Source organism: Rhinoderma darwinii, chromosome 7 (genome assembly GCF_050947455.1).
Source record: "Rhinoderma darwinii isolate aRhiDar2 chromosome 7, aRhiDar2.hap1, whole genome shotgun sequence".
NCBI lineage: Eukaryota > Metazoa > Chordata > Amphibia > Anura > Rhinodermatidae > Rhinoderma > Rhinoderma darwinii.
This window is the reverse complement of record NC_134693.1, coordinates 26,532,866-26,548,878: the sequence shown is the minus strand read 5'-3', so window position 1 is coordinate 26,548,878 and position 16,013 is coordinate 26,532,866. Positions and strand designations below refer to the sequence as shown.

At 39.9% G+C, this 16,013-nt stretch overlaps 1 protein-coding gene across 2 annotated transcripts in view; it reads left to right on the top strand.

The window, feature by feature from the left end:
• The window catches only part of SLC1A7 (solute carrier family 1 member 7), a 66,729-nt gene that overhangs the window by 38,533 nt on the left and 12,183 nt on the right, over nucleotides 1–16,013 (top strand). Inside the window, exons 2-6 of one of the 2 annotated variants that reach the window (XM_075832141.1) lie at nucleotides 3,607–3,822; nucleotides 8,506–8,548; nucleotides 10,523–10,745; nucleotides 11,303–11,402; nucleotides 13,918–14,151. In XM_075832141.1, coding sequence (XP_075688256.1) covers nucleotides 3,607–3,822; nucleotides 8,506–8,548; nucleotides 10,523–10,745; nucleotides 11,303–11,402; nucleotides 13,918–14,151 — 816 coding nt within the window. Of the gene's footprint in view, nucleotides 1–3,606; nucleotides 3,823–8,505; nucleotides 8,549–10,522; nucleotides 10,746–11,302; nucleotides 11,403–13,917; nucleotides 14,152–16,013 lie in introns of those variants that run through there. The other variant, XM_075832140.1, reaches the window with a different exon arrangement.

Below are 16,013 nucleotides of genomic sequence, written 5' to 3'. Positions count from 1 at the left end.
ATGCAACTGTTCCCAGATTATCATGAAGCTGAATAAAGCTTTGGCCAATTTTACATTGCAAAATTGGTCTTGTGCAGTTTTTTTTTTTTAAGGCGTTTTAAATAATGGATAAGAAATAAATATGGGCATGATAGGTATACATACAAATTTGGTACATTTACACAGTAGCCCCAGGAGAACTTATCATGTGTCTTAGGTCCCACTCACATTACGTTTTTCCCTATGTTTGGCATATACGCTGGGAAAAGCTAGGATGCCACCAGTGGCATCTATCACACATAATCTATTATGTCATCCATTTCACCTATACATCATGAAAAGCTCATGATATATATGTTTAACGGATGCCTGTGATGTATGCCATACAGTGACATATATCACCCATAGGCTCCCATAAAAATGTATACCACTTGGTATATATTTATTTTTATGGGATCCCATTGTATCGAATTGGTAGTATACTCTTCCATACCTCAAAATGAGGGTATACCAACGTCAACCTGCCCAACTTAGGCCAAAAGGAGACTCTTTTGGTCTCCACCAGGCTAATAGAGCCCTAAAGACACATTTAGCATGTACGTTTGGAGCTTTAATGGCATACACGATAAATGTAGGGGAAAAACCTGATGTGAATCCTAAGTTATGCCGGTAGGGATGTATTAACATAAGACACATGTTGTTCAGAATTGGTGGGATGTATTTCTCAAATGAACATAAGACATAAAATGCAAGATATTTCCTAGGGCAATGATGGGCAACTGGCGACCCATGGCCACAAACGGCCCTCAAGTGCCTATCCTGCCGCCCCTGGCTCCAATCATTCGTATACTTCTACAGCTCTTTGCATGCAATCTGTTTTTTTGCATTTCTGTATTTCATATGTACTGCGTCCTGGAATTAATATTTCTTTCAAATAAATAATAATAATGGCACACTATGCTTTTTGACAAAAATGTTTCATGTCAGGAGTCTGCTTGCTGGTACCCCACCAATGCCAATAACAAGGGTCCTGTTCCCCCGTTTAGAGCAGAGAGGTGGCGACACATGCGTGGTCACCCTACTTTATAGTGAACTGAAAATATGGAAACAACTCAGCATTTTTACTTTTTTCCGCATCTGATACTGTAATAATGTTGTAGGTTGACCATCACTTTCCTGGGGTCATAGTCAGTGTAAAATGTGAAGGGTATTCCAGGAGGTCACACACGGTGTGAGATTTATTGCATTCTCCTTGGTGCTTCATAGTGGAAGATGTCGATGGTTAAGATTAGTGTCTGTGTGATCAGTGCAAGCATCCCAGACAGATTCTTCAATAATCCACATGTTTCCGGTTAACTGTCCAGATGGCTTCTTGCACTTGATTTTTGCTTTTTCCATATTCAAAAGGTTGAAATACAACAATACATTGTCTAGAAACAGGTGCAAAGACTGAGAAAACATTACACAAGTCAGAAGTTCACAGGTCAAGTTCTAAACGTTCTGCCAGCTCTCCCTTATTCAAGCTTGAAAAGCAATTATTGTACCAAATACTTATACTAATAATATCAAATAATATAATATAATAAGCCTCATGTAAAAAAAATATATAACATTTTGCTTGATTCTGCGACTGTGAAAAAGATGCATACATTCTGTCTTAGGTCTAGATGACGTTGCACGACTGCTGTGTAACTTTGAAGTCATGTGACAGACACGTCTATAGGGATTACATTTGTTTGGGGCTCAGAGACACACGAATGTTTGATGTAACTTTGGCTCAACGGTTGTAACACTTTACACATTCACTTCTTTTGGAGTTTTATGAAAATCACGCAAAAGTAGAATCATGTGCAGTCATGTGACCCAATGCATTTTGAACCACCAATTTCTACTCATGGAAATCATAGTATAGATCTGGTTTTATTCTGAAATATGGTTTCCAGTCCCTGTGAAACTCATGTTCAAGTGGCTGAAAGTTTCGTTCAGGACCATGTGACAGGGTCGGACTGGGAATTGTCTGGAGCCCTGGGCAATAAAGGCCATAGGCCTCTTACCACTTTATTTAACTGTTTTAGGACTGTCCACTGTATATTTATGGTGGGCGGTCCTAGTTCTTAAATCCACGCTATTACACATTTACTCAAAAAAACACAAAAACAGGCCATACTTACTAAATGGGTTGGTACACACCAGTTCCCAACAGGATGCAGACAAGTAAAAAATGCTACAGAGGGAGAGGGCTCAGGTGCATTAAATAGTAATTTCACACAGCCTATTAATCACGCCCATATTATTAGATCAGGCAGGCCAGTGTCTGGTGTGGCGTGCAGGGCAGCCACTCCCCCTCAAGACTAGTGGGAGTGGAAATTACTATTTAATGCACCTGAGCCCTCTCCCTCTATAGCATTTTTGACTTGTCTGCGTCCTGTTGGGAACTGGTGTCTACCAACCCATTTAGTAAGTATGGCCTGTTTTTGTGGTTTTTTGAGTATATCTATGTCCCCCTTTTTTTCTGTGTATTACACATTTACGGCATGGGTTTAAGCCAGCTGCCTGAATAATTTGGCAGCTGAATGTCGGAGGCTCGGCTATCAGAGACTGCTGAGCACCCAGGAGAGAAGACTGGAGCGTTTTTCATCCATCCTATACACGGAGCTCAATAAACGCTGCATATTGAATAGGGGCAGCAGTAGTGCCTCTGCCTCTATTGGGCCCGATGGTCACGTGACTTATCAAGTGATCGCTGGGATCCAACCGGCAGCTGTTGTGTTTAAGGCCTTATTCACATGAACGTGTTTAACGTCCGTGATACGCGCGTGAAAATGATGCGCGTTGCACGGACCTATGTTAGTCAATGGGGCTGTTCAGACAGTCCGTGATTTTCACGCCGTGTATGTCTGCTGTGTAAAACTCACGACATGTCCTATACTTGGCCGTTTTTCGCGCATCACGCACCCATTGAAGTCAATGGATGCGTGAAAATCACGCACAGCACACGGAAGCACTTCCGTGTGTCGCGCAAGAGTAGATAAAGAAATGAAGGAAAAAATAAAAGCACTTCCTTCATTTATTTTTCTAGATAGCAAAACCGCGTGTCATAAGGATGGCATATGCGTGAAAATCACGTAGCCACGCACCATTCACTGATGACACACGGAACTGCAACGCGCGCAAAACGCACACGTTCGCGTGAATAAGGCCTTACTAGACCCAGTACAGCCCTAGAGCATTATCACTATAATTTTTTTTTACTAATTATTATATTATAATAATAATGTTTAAAAAAAGTACAAAAATAAAATTATTAAACAAACACTTCCCTTCTAAAAACCTGTAGTGCTAGCACTGACCCATTTACCCTAATTGTACATATAATATATCAAAATAAATAAAGGTGAATAAAAATCTTAATTTATTTTAGTATAATGCATATTTTCTTTACTATTTTTACAAATTATAAGCCTAATATTTATTATTAAACAAAATGTAAAAATTAATAATAAAGACATTTTGTATTTAGTGATGTTGGACGCATACATATGAAATAATACAAATTATTTTGCATGAATTGTTATATTTATGTATTTGATACTTATCAAACTTGTTTTCTCTTTTCTTCATTATTAGTTTGATGTCTGGGTTGGCTGCTCTTGATGCTAAGACATCCAGTCGCTTGGGTATTTTCACCATTGCCTACTACTTGTGGACCACCTTTGTGGCAGTGATTGTGGGAATCATCATGGTATCCATCATCCACCCTGGAGGTGCTGCCCAGAAGGAGAACACAGAACATAGTGGGAAGCCGGTTATGAGCTCAGCGGACGCTCTGCTGGACCTGATTCGGTAACTGCGCAGCCCGTGGCTGAGTTATAGTGTAACACTCAGCAGATCCATCAAATGGAAGAGGTTTATCAGAGGTTGTCCAAGGAGGAGTATTTAGCACTGAGCAGTAAGAAAATGATGCCAATAGCTCTCTGATTCTATAACATTACATATTTACCACATGCTGTCATATCTGTAGGGTTATATATGTATGAACATATTCTCCAGATAGTTTAAACTACACTATATGGACAAAAATATTGGGACACACCTCTTAATCGTTGAATTCAGAGGTTTCTTTCAGTCCCATTGTCACAGGTGTATAAAATCCAGCACCTAGCCATGCAGTCGCCTCTACAAACATTTGTGATAGAATGGGTCATTCTAAAGAGCTCACTGAATTCCAGCGTGGTCCTGTAATAGGATGCCACTGTTGCAACAAGTCAGTTTGTGAAATTTCTTCCCTCTAGATATTCCACGATCAACTGTGAGTGGTATTACTGCAAAGTCAAAGCGTTTAGCAACCACAGCAATTCAACCAAGAAGTGGCAGACCACGTAAAGTTACGTAAGGTTGCCGAGTTCCTAGGCGCATAGTGCATAAAAGTCACTAACTGCAGAGCTCCAAACCTCCTCTGGCATTAACATCAACACAAAAATTGTGCCCAGGAGCTTCATGGCATGAGTTTCCATGGCCGGGCATCTGCATTCAAGCCTTACATCACCAAGAACAATGCCAAGCGTTGGATGGAGTGGTGTAAAGCCGCCGCCACTGGACTTTGGAGCAGTGGAAACGTGTTCTGTGGAGTGATGAATTGCACTTCTCTATCTGGCAGTCTGATGGATGAGTCTGGGTTTGGTGAATGCCAGGAGAACGTTATCTGCTTGACCGCATTGTGCCAACTGTAAAGTTTCGTGGAGGAGGGATAATGTTATGGGGTTATTTTTCAGGAATTGTCCTAGGCTCCTTACTTCCAGTAAAGCGAAATCTTAATGCTTCAGTATACCAAGACATTTTGGACATTTGTATGCTTCCAACTTCGTGGGATCAGTTTCGGGTTCGGCCTTTTTCTGTTCGTGCATGACTGTGCCCCAGCACACAAAGCAAGGTCCATAAATGCATGGTTGGGTGAGTTTGGTGTGGAAGAATTTGTCTGACCTACACAGATCCCCATCGAACACCTTTGGGATGAACTAGAACAGAGATTGCGAGCCAGACCCACTCGTCCAACATCAGTGTCTGACCTCACAAATGCTCTTCTGGATGAATGGGCGAAAATTATCACAAACACAGTCCAGAATCCTGTAGAAAGCCTTGCCAGAAGAGTTGAATCTGCTGTAGCTGCAAAGAGGGGACCAACTCCATATTAATGTCTATTGATTGAGAATGGGATGTCATAAAAGCTCCTGTAGGTGTAATGTGTAGGTGTCCCGATATTATTTCCCATGTAGTGTATTTTAATTTATTGCCGAATAGGAATATCTAAGCCTATCTTACACGATAATACAAATGTTAAAAGTGGCACAAATTGGTGGCGCAAGGGTAGGGCTGCTTATAGCAGGAATAAAAAGAAAGCGAAACAGTCGAACAATTGCAGATACACCAGATTTATTAAGAGGCGTACACCTTTAATAAACCGGGCACAATTCTCGGTAGCTACCTTCTCCAGTTTTATTGGTGCAAAATATTTAATATTAATTTTAGTCACTTTCTCCTTGTTGCCTATAGATCATAGTCCATGTTCCATTTAAAGAAACACATCGGGTAAATCTAACACTATGTCTAATGCAGGGCCTGAGCGGATGGTGCCGGACACAGAGATTCACGTACCATCCCGAGAGGCCTTGCAATAAGCATAACACAGTGTATACATTTTGACCAAAGTGTTCCTTTAAGAAATAACTTAATGGAAAAAGTAGTAACTTTTTTCTTAAATTAATCCTGTCCGCAAATGCTCTGACCATACCACCACAATCAAGACTACACCCATTAGACCATGCATAATGATGTCCTTGGATGAGGCTATGGCCCTCTTTCACTAGGGGGTATTTTGGTTAGTATATTGATGGCAAAACTAGAAGTGGAACCCTCAAGGAAATATATAATAGAAAGATTTGTATCTCTTCCATGTTTTGTACCCACTCCTATTTTTATCTTACAAATACTGATGCAAAACGCTGCCCAAAATACTGCAGAGGGTTAGATGACTCGCAGATCACTTTTCTATAGTAGCAGACTTTGGCTGAGAAACCCCTGATCTGTGCATACGGTGACATGTTCTCTTTCTGGTGGTCCATTTTTGGAGATCAGGATCTTATATCAGACCAACAAATGCTTTTAAAAAAATATTCACAATTTACAACAAGGAGTAGTCCAGGATTAGATAAAAGGATTTGCTTTTTTCCCCCCAGAAACAGCGCCACACTTAGGCTTCGTTCACATCTGCGTTGGGGTCCCATTCTGATGTTCCGTTGGAGGTTTCCGTCAGAACGGGACCCTGAGTAGACACAAACTGACACCGACGGAAACCAGAGGTTTCCGTTTCCATCACCATTGATTTCAATGGTGACGGATCCGGTGCCCATGGTTTCCGTTTGTGTCTGTTGTACACCTGACCCGTCATTTTGCCGGAAGCAATAGCGTAGTCGACTACGTATTCGATGTAAACGGAAACCGTGTTTGTTTGTTTCTGCTCAGGGTCCCGTTCTGATGGAAACCTCCGACGGAACGTCAGAACGGGACCCCAACGCAGATGTGAACGAATCCTTATCTATGAACTGTTCATCCTCATTCAAGTGACTGGGGCTCCAATGCAATACCAGACACAGCCTATGGATACATGCCCCTTTTTTCTAATCCTGGACTAACCCTTTATTTCCAGCTGTCCTTAGGCTCATCAGATATATTCTGTATTTATAAAATAGATTTTGAACCATCATCTTGTGATGTCGCTAATCTGATACTATCCTTTATGTAAATTAAATCCTGCCCGGTCCGATATAACTTCAGAGGATTGTTATGTACAAATGTGTGTTATAAATTATATCAATCCCTGATCCTCATGTAGGGACAAATTGACCTTATGACAATGTGTGAGATTATCCTGGAAATGTTCCCAGTGCAATTTCTCTACGTGATACTGAGTTATAGGAATCAAAATACTTTAATCCCTTTAAAACCCGAACAACAATCTGCCTGGTGATCACGTGGTCTTGTCTCTCAGGAGCAATCTGAAACTGACCTGAATGTTGCTTATTACGTCTCTACTCTTGTCCCGCTGACAGAGGGTCGCTACTACATGATGTTATTGTACCCCTTATCTGTGAAAACACTTGAAGTGACACTAAACCTTAAAGGGGCTGTCCTGTTTCTGCAAATAAATGTTATTTTTTGTAAAATTAAAAGTTATACAATTTTCCAATATACTTTCTGTATTCATTTCTCATGGTTTTTAAGATCTCTGCTTGTTGCTATTAAGTAGGAACTTTCATTGTTTACTTCCAGTGGATAAAATTCTGTCCGTGGTCATGTGATGGACACACAGGTCTTGGGATCGTTAGAAGACGCAGCTCTGATACACATACTGTAACGAGCCGTGCACCTGTGTGTCCTTCACAGGACAATGGACAGAACTGATACAGAAAGTAAATTGTAAAATTGTATAAAACTTTTAATTATACAAAAAATAACATTTATTTGATGAAACAGGACAACTCCTTTAAATATAACTCATCCACATTTGCTGTGCACTTGAATGCAACCTAAATTAACATATTTACAGTCCTGAGAAGCTTCAGTACCATTTGCATACATTTATGGGAAATATATTAGCAGCTATTTATATAAGGTTATAAGCACTTTGGGGGGAATTTATCAATTGTTCTATGCCAGTTTTCTTGCGACTTTTGGGGCATTTGAGCCACTTTACCGAAAAGTGGTTGGAGCTTCGTGTCAGGGGGTGTGGCTTGACACATTTACTATAATTAGACACAATATTGCACTTCGATCTATTACCATCGTAATGTATCACTGTCGCCTCAAAGACAAGCTTTTATTTCGAGACAATTTTAAAGATTTTTTTTTAATAAAATGATATAACTAGTAAGGCAGTCTTATCAGATCCCATCAGCCCTTAACAAAATATGGACTCCTCCAAACTGTCTGATTTGTTGCCAATATCAAATATTCTATAAATGCTATATATCATCCATTTAAATTTTGTGACTTCTTCAGAAAGGAGTAAAAATACACAAAACCATATTAAAGGGTCTTTCCTACTTTAGCTATTTATGGCAAGCCTGCTCCGCTGTTTGTGTAACTCCCATAGACTTCAATGGAGAAAGCCACACACATTCACACAGAATTGTAGCTTGGCTTTCCTTTACCTGGGGAAAAGATTCAGATCGCTGCCCTAACCCCATATCTAAATATCCTGGACAAGGCAGAGTGGTTCGCCTCTCCAGCTATGCCCCTGCACATCCACCTCTCCATTAAGTCTCCTCATGGATCAGGCCTCCTTGGTTTGCAGAAGGGGGTCAGCGGCCAGATGTAAAACCGACACACATCAGATATTTATGAATATGCCATAAATATTTAAAGTTGAATTCTTTTTTTTTGCCATTTTACTAATTGCATTGATGGCAAAAATAACTTTAATGTATATTTTTATTATGTTATAGTGAAATTTCCTTTTTCTCTATCTAGGAACATGTTTCCTTCAAATCTTGTGGAGGCAACATTTAAGCAGGTCAGTCAGACTCTATATCAGGTGCACTACTGTTTTAGGTTCAAGAGATTACAATATGCCTGTTTTAAAGGGGTTATCCAGTCATAAAAAATGGATGGCCTATCCTCAGGCCAGCTGTTATAATGAGGGCGTGGCCTTCTACACGTGCGCTGTTTCCCCTTCATTTCTTACCAGCTTGTACTATAAATCGCCGATACACCTGTAGCGGCGGTCCACAGTATTACCACCTTCTTCCATTTTCTTCTATAGGAGAAGGCTGTAATACTGTGAGCCGCTGCTACAAGTATGTCGAGATTCACAAGTACAAGCAGTGACAGTAATGAAGGGGAAGCAGCGCTCGTACAAGCGCATCGGCCACTATATAACAGCTGATCCCGAGTGCCAGGAGTTGGACCACCACCGATCAGGTATTGATGGCCTCTCCTGAACATAGACCATAAATTTTTTATGACTGTACATTCAATTTAACATTTAGGTTGTCCTCTTTGATTTTTTTTTAGACAAAATGAGGAATAGTTGCCCACAATAATCAATCAGATGACAACTAAACATTTTCTATCACAGGAGAATGTAGAAGGAAACATGGAACTTGATTGGTTATTTCGAGTACATTTCCATTTTTTAGGTTTTATTAGCTTTTATAAATAAGGTTAAAAGCATATGTTTGGCTTTTAACACTCATTTATTATTTGTATATCTACATAAGAAGTACTGATCCTAAGTTACAGCCTGTGTCATGTCCCAGAGCTGCATTCATAATTCTGCAGGCCTTAGAACTGAATGAGTTTGTACTGGAGATTTGTGTGCTCATAAGTGTCATGTCAACACCAGATCCTGTACTATAATCTCTACAGCAACCACATGCTTTTGGCCAATAAGCTTTCTTTTGTGTATGGCCAGCTTAATGTCTCACTACATTATAGGAGCTCAGCTAAGCTGTTTGGGATGTATATGTCAACAATCCTGTTGACTGTTTCCAATAACCCTGGCAGAATTGTGAATTATGTAGCTCTGCACCAGTAAAAAAAGTAATTCAATGTTACTCAAATGTTACTAAATACAATGTTACTAAAGTTACCAAACATTTTATGTCGACATATGTTTAATTTGTTATATATATATATATATATATATATATATATATATATATATATATATATGTATTTACTAGTTAAAATTATGTACTGGAACATACTAATTTACTAATTTGTTTTTATATTCTGATTGCATGTGATTTTTATTATTTTTTGTCTTTACACGATTTTGGGGGCATGCATAATAGATGTATTGATTTCCATGGGCGTGTGTTGTGTCATGGGCAGAGCTCATTGTGCAGGGAGTTGGAGGAGGAGATGAAATGTCTCCATCATCCATTGTCAACAGTGTGATCCTGTGTTATCTACCACCAGCTTTATCATTGTAAGCCTGCCCTCTGATGGTAATAAGATGACTGCTGACCCAATTTCCAATACAGTGTGAAAACTGGAATATTTCAGTATTTTTGTTTAAAATATAGATGGTGACATAAAAGATTAAAAAAAAAAAATGTGTAACATAAAAAAAAACAGATTTCAGCAATAGATTCCCCCTCGGATCTTGACATTTTTAAGAGATCCATTTATATAGAAGCTTAGATTGTCTTTGTTACTTAAACAGTCGCAGTATGCTCAGTCCACTAAGGAAATTGAATGAAATATCCTCTGTTCTATATGACATATGAAAGAAGCTAATGTCTTCTGCACAGACTGACCCACGCTTGTTCCAGTGGCTTTTTCTAATTCTCCCCTAACTGTTATTGGCATATATATAGCTGCTCGATTTGTAAAATTGTCATATACGTAGACACTTGGAATAAGTACCTTGTTCTGCTACTTGATCCATCCGTAGATATCACTGGTGTTATTAATCTTGCAATATGGAGAATATACAGTATATACATATATTTGGTGTTTATTTTGCTTTCTATTCTTTCAGTACCGCACCAAGAATGTACCGGTGGTAAAAAATGGGAAGACGACATCATCGGAAAGTATAACTCACAGAATCCTCATCTATGGGATCCAGGATGAGAATGGATCACATATACAGAACTTTGCTCTTGATATCACTCCTTCCCCAGATGTAGTCTACAAGTCAGAGCCTGGAACCAGTGATGGGATGAATGTACTTGGCATTGTCATATTCTCTGCCACAATGGGTATGTGCTACTTAAAAAAATGTAGATCCTTTATAGAAACCTATTAAAGAGGTTTTCTCATAAAGCGATGGCATATCGCTAAGATATTCCATTACTTTTTGATCATTTGGGGTCCAACTGCCAGAACCCCCACTGATCCAGAGAATGAGCGCTGCTTTAGCACTGATTTAATACTGTGTTCCCTTTAAAGTTTTCCCTGCACATTGGCGCTACCAGGCCACCGGCTGTGCAGGGTATCTTAGTGATTTGCGATCACTTTATAAGATGGGAAAACCTATTTAATTTCTATTAGATACAAAGTGATTTATATGCCTTTTTTGCAGATACCTACAACATGCAAAGTTTTGGGGCCTGGAAATACAACGAGATCCCCCAAACATTACTGAAAAGTGATGCAAAAAGAAAACAACCTTAAACACACACAGCAAAAATACAATAATGTGAACGCAGCCCACTTTTTTTTGTCAAACCATCATGAGATGTGGATGTCATACATGGCTGTAGCTATGTCAATAAAAATGGAAATGGTGGTTTACCTCTCTGCTTTTGTCTTTCAGGTATAATGCTAGGCCGTATGGGAACAAGCGGAGCACCTCTTGTTAATTTCTGCCAGTGCCTAAATGAGTCCGTCATGAAAATTGTAGCTGTTTCAGTGTGGTGAGTTTAGCGTTTCCTCTGCATTCTTTGTCATTCCTTATTAAAATGATCTCAGAAATAAAATGATATGGTGTTCATAGTTATGGGCAACAAGGTAAAAAATTTTTATACACGATGCCCAATATATGTATACGACATATTGTAACCAGTCAACCTGAATATAACGGTTTTGTCCAGTGGCGTAGCTAGGGGGGGTCTAAAGGGGCATGTGCCCCAAGAGCTGGTTGCCAGGGAGGGCACCAACTAGACATTCTCTTTTGGGCGGTGTATTCAGATACAGGGCTAAGGCAGCAAACTGTATCTTTGCCCCGGCTGTAGGAAAGCAGAGCGACGATTCTTCACGGATCCCTAACCAAGAAGTGTAATAAGAAAAATGTATTATACATACTGTCGTTCTGGCGTCATGTAATGGTATAAATTTCTGACCTAAAGACCTGTACTAAACAGTGATTTCTGCTGTATGTCTAAGCTCAGAGGTTTACATGTGTCACATTGTAAAGGATCTGCCAGGCACTACGTCTGTGGAGACTCCCAGGGTTAATCAGTCGACACCTGAGGCCAGACCTCTTAGACTGACACCGGCTCCCACCAATCAGGGTGGCAGGCTCAGGAGTGGGAGAGCCTATCGCGGCCTGGTCAGTCAGAGTTAGCTCCGCCCCCTGTCCATTTATACCTGCAGTTTTCTCTTCCTCATTGCTTGTTATTCTTTTGGATTCCTGGCCCCACTGCTGCTTGCTCCAGCCTGCTTCTGCCGTGCTTCTGCCTTGCTGCAGTTCTCCTTGACTTGACTTGCTTTGCTTTGCTTTGCCCCTGGCTTGCTTCTGTCTCCGTGCCCGCTCGGGTTACTCACTTCGTCCTGGTCCTGACTGTTCGTTCGCCGCTCCGTTTCCTCGTGGCGTTCCGTGGCTACTGCCCCTTCCCTTGCGTGTTCCCTGTTTGTTTTCCTGTGCACTTAGACAGCGTAGGGACCGCCGCCCAGTTGTACCTCGTCGCCTAGGGCGGGTCGTTGCAAGTAGGCAGGGACAGGGCGGTGGGTAGATTAGGGCTCACTTTCCCTTCACCTCCTTCCTGCCATCACACACATAGTATGTGTGTGGCTCAAAGTGACAACATTTTTCTGTCAAAAATTGCAGCTGATTTCACAACTCCGACAGTTTCATCACAACTAATTTGCCTTCTATTGGACTGTAATTCGAGAGATAAATCCATGATCTCAAGAAGATTGAGAATTATGTATTTGTGAGGAGCATAAGAAATAATGTGATCACAGCCAACTTTCCTCAAAGTGTCTTGAAAGGTTCCTCAGAATCCTCAAGATTAAAATGGATAATAGTATTGCTGAAATGCAATTTTCTCATAGAAGGAGCCTGTTCCAGATGTGGAGAACAAGAGACTGATCTCTTTCATTGCTTTGGACCGGCCCCAAGACTTACTCTTTTTGGCAGCGCAGACATCTCTCTAAACACGCCACATATCGTCTACCACTGACGCCAAGCTGGGCATTGTTTGCCTGCTTGCTGCCCAAAGACAACACTATCCCTCAACACCATAAACACCTACTGTTCTGCATTTCAGCAGCTGCTCATAAAACAATTTAAAATTCTCTTTTCTTCGACGCATGGTCTGGGTCGAAGCTAGCTTGCAAAAAGAATACAAAGTCCAAAAATTATTTCTGACTTGGCAACCTATCATACATTTTAAGAACCGTATTGAAACTTGTTCCTAAATACCACATGGTATTTAGAACAGTCTATTGGGGCCCATCCACCAATAACCATGGATTAATAACCCCCCCCCCTCTATTTTTTTTTTCTTCCCTTCATAGTTGAGCTGTTTTCTACAGTAGAGGTGATCTTGGTCTGCGCGTCCCCTTCCCCTCCCCTTTTTTGTATTACTTTTCTCCTCTTTTTTACCTAAACATTAATGACATGGGTCTGCTACTACTATTATACCCACAATTTTTTGTTGGTCTTGTCACTTTTATTACTCCGAACCATGCCAGACTGTTCTGTGACTAGCTCATCTCTTATAAGGGACGACCACAGTTTACAACTCTGGCAGCCCAATTATTTTGGACCCTCTTATCTGACATCAATTCCCCCCTTCCTGCCCCTTATCACGTTTGTCTACATTAGCCATTTAAAATTGAAAAAATTATTGAACTCTGCAAGTTAATAAAAGAAAAAAAAAAAAGGTAATGATGGACATAGCGTGGTTAGAGGCACCATCTTGAAAGTTGTGAAAGCAAGAAGAACTATTGCTGCAGTCAGACAGTTCCCAACAATAACTCAATAGTGAGCAATACTTACTAGTAGATATAGTGTCCCAGTCCCCACTGCAAGCTCCTCTATAAAAACAGATGTGAGCTTTGACAGGGGGGCCCCATACTGACACCCCAAAACAAGCTGAATATGCATTAGGCATTATAAAAAGTAATAATTTAAAATGTTAGGACAGCATTTGTGTTATTTCTGTTTTGGAGTGACCACTATTTTTGCTTCCTCTGTTCTGGCAGGTACTTTCCGTTTGGGATTGTCTTCCTTATTGCAGGCAAGATCCTGGAAATGGATGACCCTACAGCCATTGGAAAGAAGCTTGGATTTTATGCAATCACTGTAGTTTGTGGTCTGGTGGTGCATGGTCTCTTTATTCTCCCCATCATGTATCTATTTATCACTAAGAAGAACCCCATTGTCTTCATCCGTGGAGTACTGCAGGCTCTGCTCATAGCACTGGCTACATCCTCCAGGTAGGGATGTCACTATGCATACAAAGCCATAACTATTATTATGTATTATACAACTTTTATTATGTATTTAGCTTGCTGGTTGTGTGTTTTCTTGTTTTGTTGATTGAACATGAGGACTTATTCCGTCACTGTCAGAAATTTTGACAGATGCAAATGTTAGATCCCAACATCTCACAAAAGAGGGGGACAGACTTTAAAGAAATAGCGTTTTTCTCTATCTAGTTTGTCCCTCTGTTTTGGAGGCGCTGGATTCTACCATTTGCATATATCAAAAATCTCGGTATATTCCATATTGAATTAATTTCAATACAGTCCTTTATTCTATATATTCATGTGCTAAACTTGAAAATGGTGGACCACTGAATAAATTCCTGGTAATCCACCATAAAGACTCCTGATGATGTCTGATGATATCTGTTTAGTATGTATTCAGGATAACCCGGCTCCTAATAGATTGTAAGTTCACAATGTTTAAATTGCGGACAGGCCGCTGCGGTAATCTTTTAGCCACATTTTCCTAGAAATAGTTCTTTAACAAAAGTGCAACAGAGGTTTTGGGAAAAAGGAATGTATTTACATGCTATTTTTGCTATGAATTTTGAGGTGTGGTAGTGGTACATGTAAATTTAGCTCATTGAGATGGGTGGATTGTACTCATAACACTCCATATTCTAGTTGTATCTCCTACAGTCCTACTATATCAAACTTACAGCACCATTGGTTTCTGTCGTGCTGTAAGTTATTGGGATTGTCCGGTTTCAGCAAAATAATGTTATTTTTTGTATAATTAAATTGTATACAATTTTTCAATACACTTTCTGCATTAATTCCTCACGGTTTTCAGGATCTCTGCTTGCTGTTGTTCAGTAGGAACATTCATTGTTTACTTCCAGAGGATAAAATTCTGTCCATGTGATGAACACACAGGTGCACAGCCCGTTACAGTATTTATATAAGAGCTGTGTCTTCTGGTCATGTGATAGACACATGTGCACGGCTCGTTACAGTTATAGTATGTGTATGAGAGCTATGTCTTCTAACGATCCCAGCACCTGTATGTCCATCACATGACCATGGACAGAATTTTATCCTCTGGTAGTAAACAATGAAGGTTTCTACTTGTTAACAACAAGCAGAGATCCTGAAAACCTTGAGGAATTAATACAGAAAATATATTGGAAAATTCTATAACTTTTAATTATACAAAAAATAACATTAATATGCTGAAACCGGACTGCCCCTTTAAGTTCAGTAGAATGGTGGGGGGTCCGGGTGTTATATTTAAAATATGCACTGTTAAATATAGGTACAATCCACCCATCTGAATGAGGCCAATTTCTACCCTCTTGATTGAAATGGTAAATTATTTTTTTCTCCTTACTATAACAAATGTACACTATTGAGTTAAATAATATACATGACATAACAGAACAGTATACTTAAAATGGGAGAACTGCTAGAGTTTATTTCTTTCAGTATTGCTTTAATTAAAGCGACATTACTGTGTGACATGCATGTTTTCTACAGGGCAATACTTTAATCTTGTGAGTGGTGTTTTTCCTCCACGTCTACCATCTTTTCCTCTACGATTACCACTATGTCAGTGCTTTGCAGTAATATCGCCGCCTCTGTTCTTTTTTACATTACATAGTGGTATGCTCGTCTGCAGATGCTTTGATGCAGATGTTTTATATTAACGGTGGTTTACTACACAGGTACTGGTCATGACATGTAATCTAAACAGTTATAAACATAGATAATCGTGCTTCTTTCTTTTAAAATTCTCCATTAAATAGGATTTCTAAATGTATTACTAAAATCCACTAGGATGGTCTGGCATTAAGCCACATAATCTTTCTCTG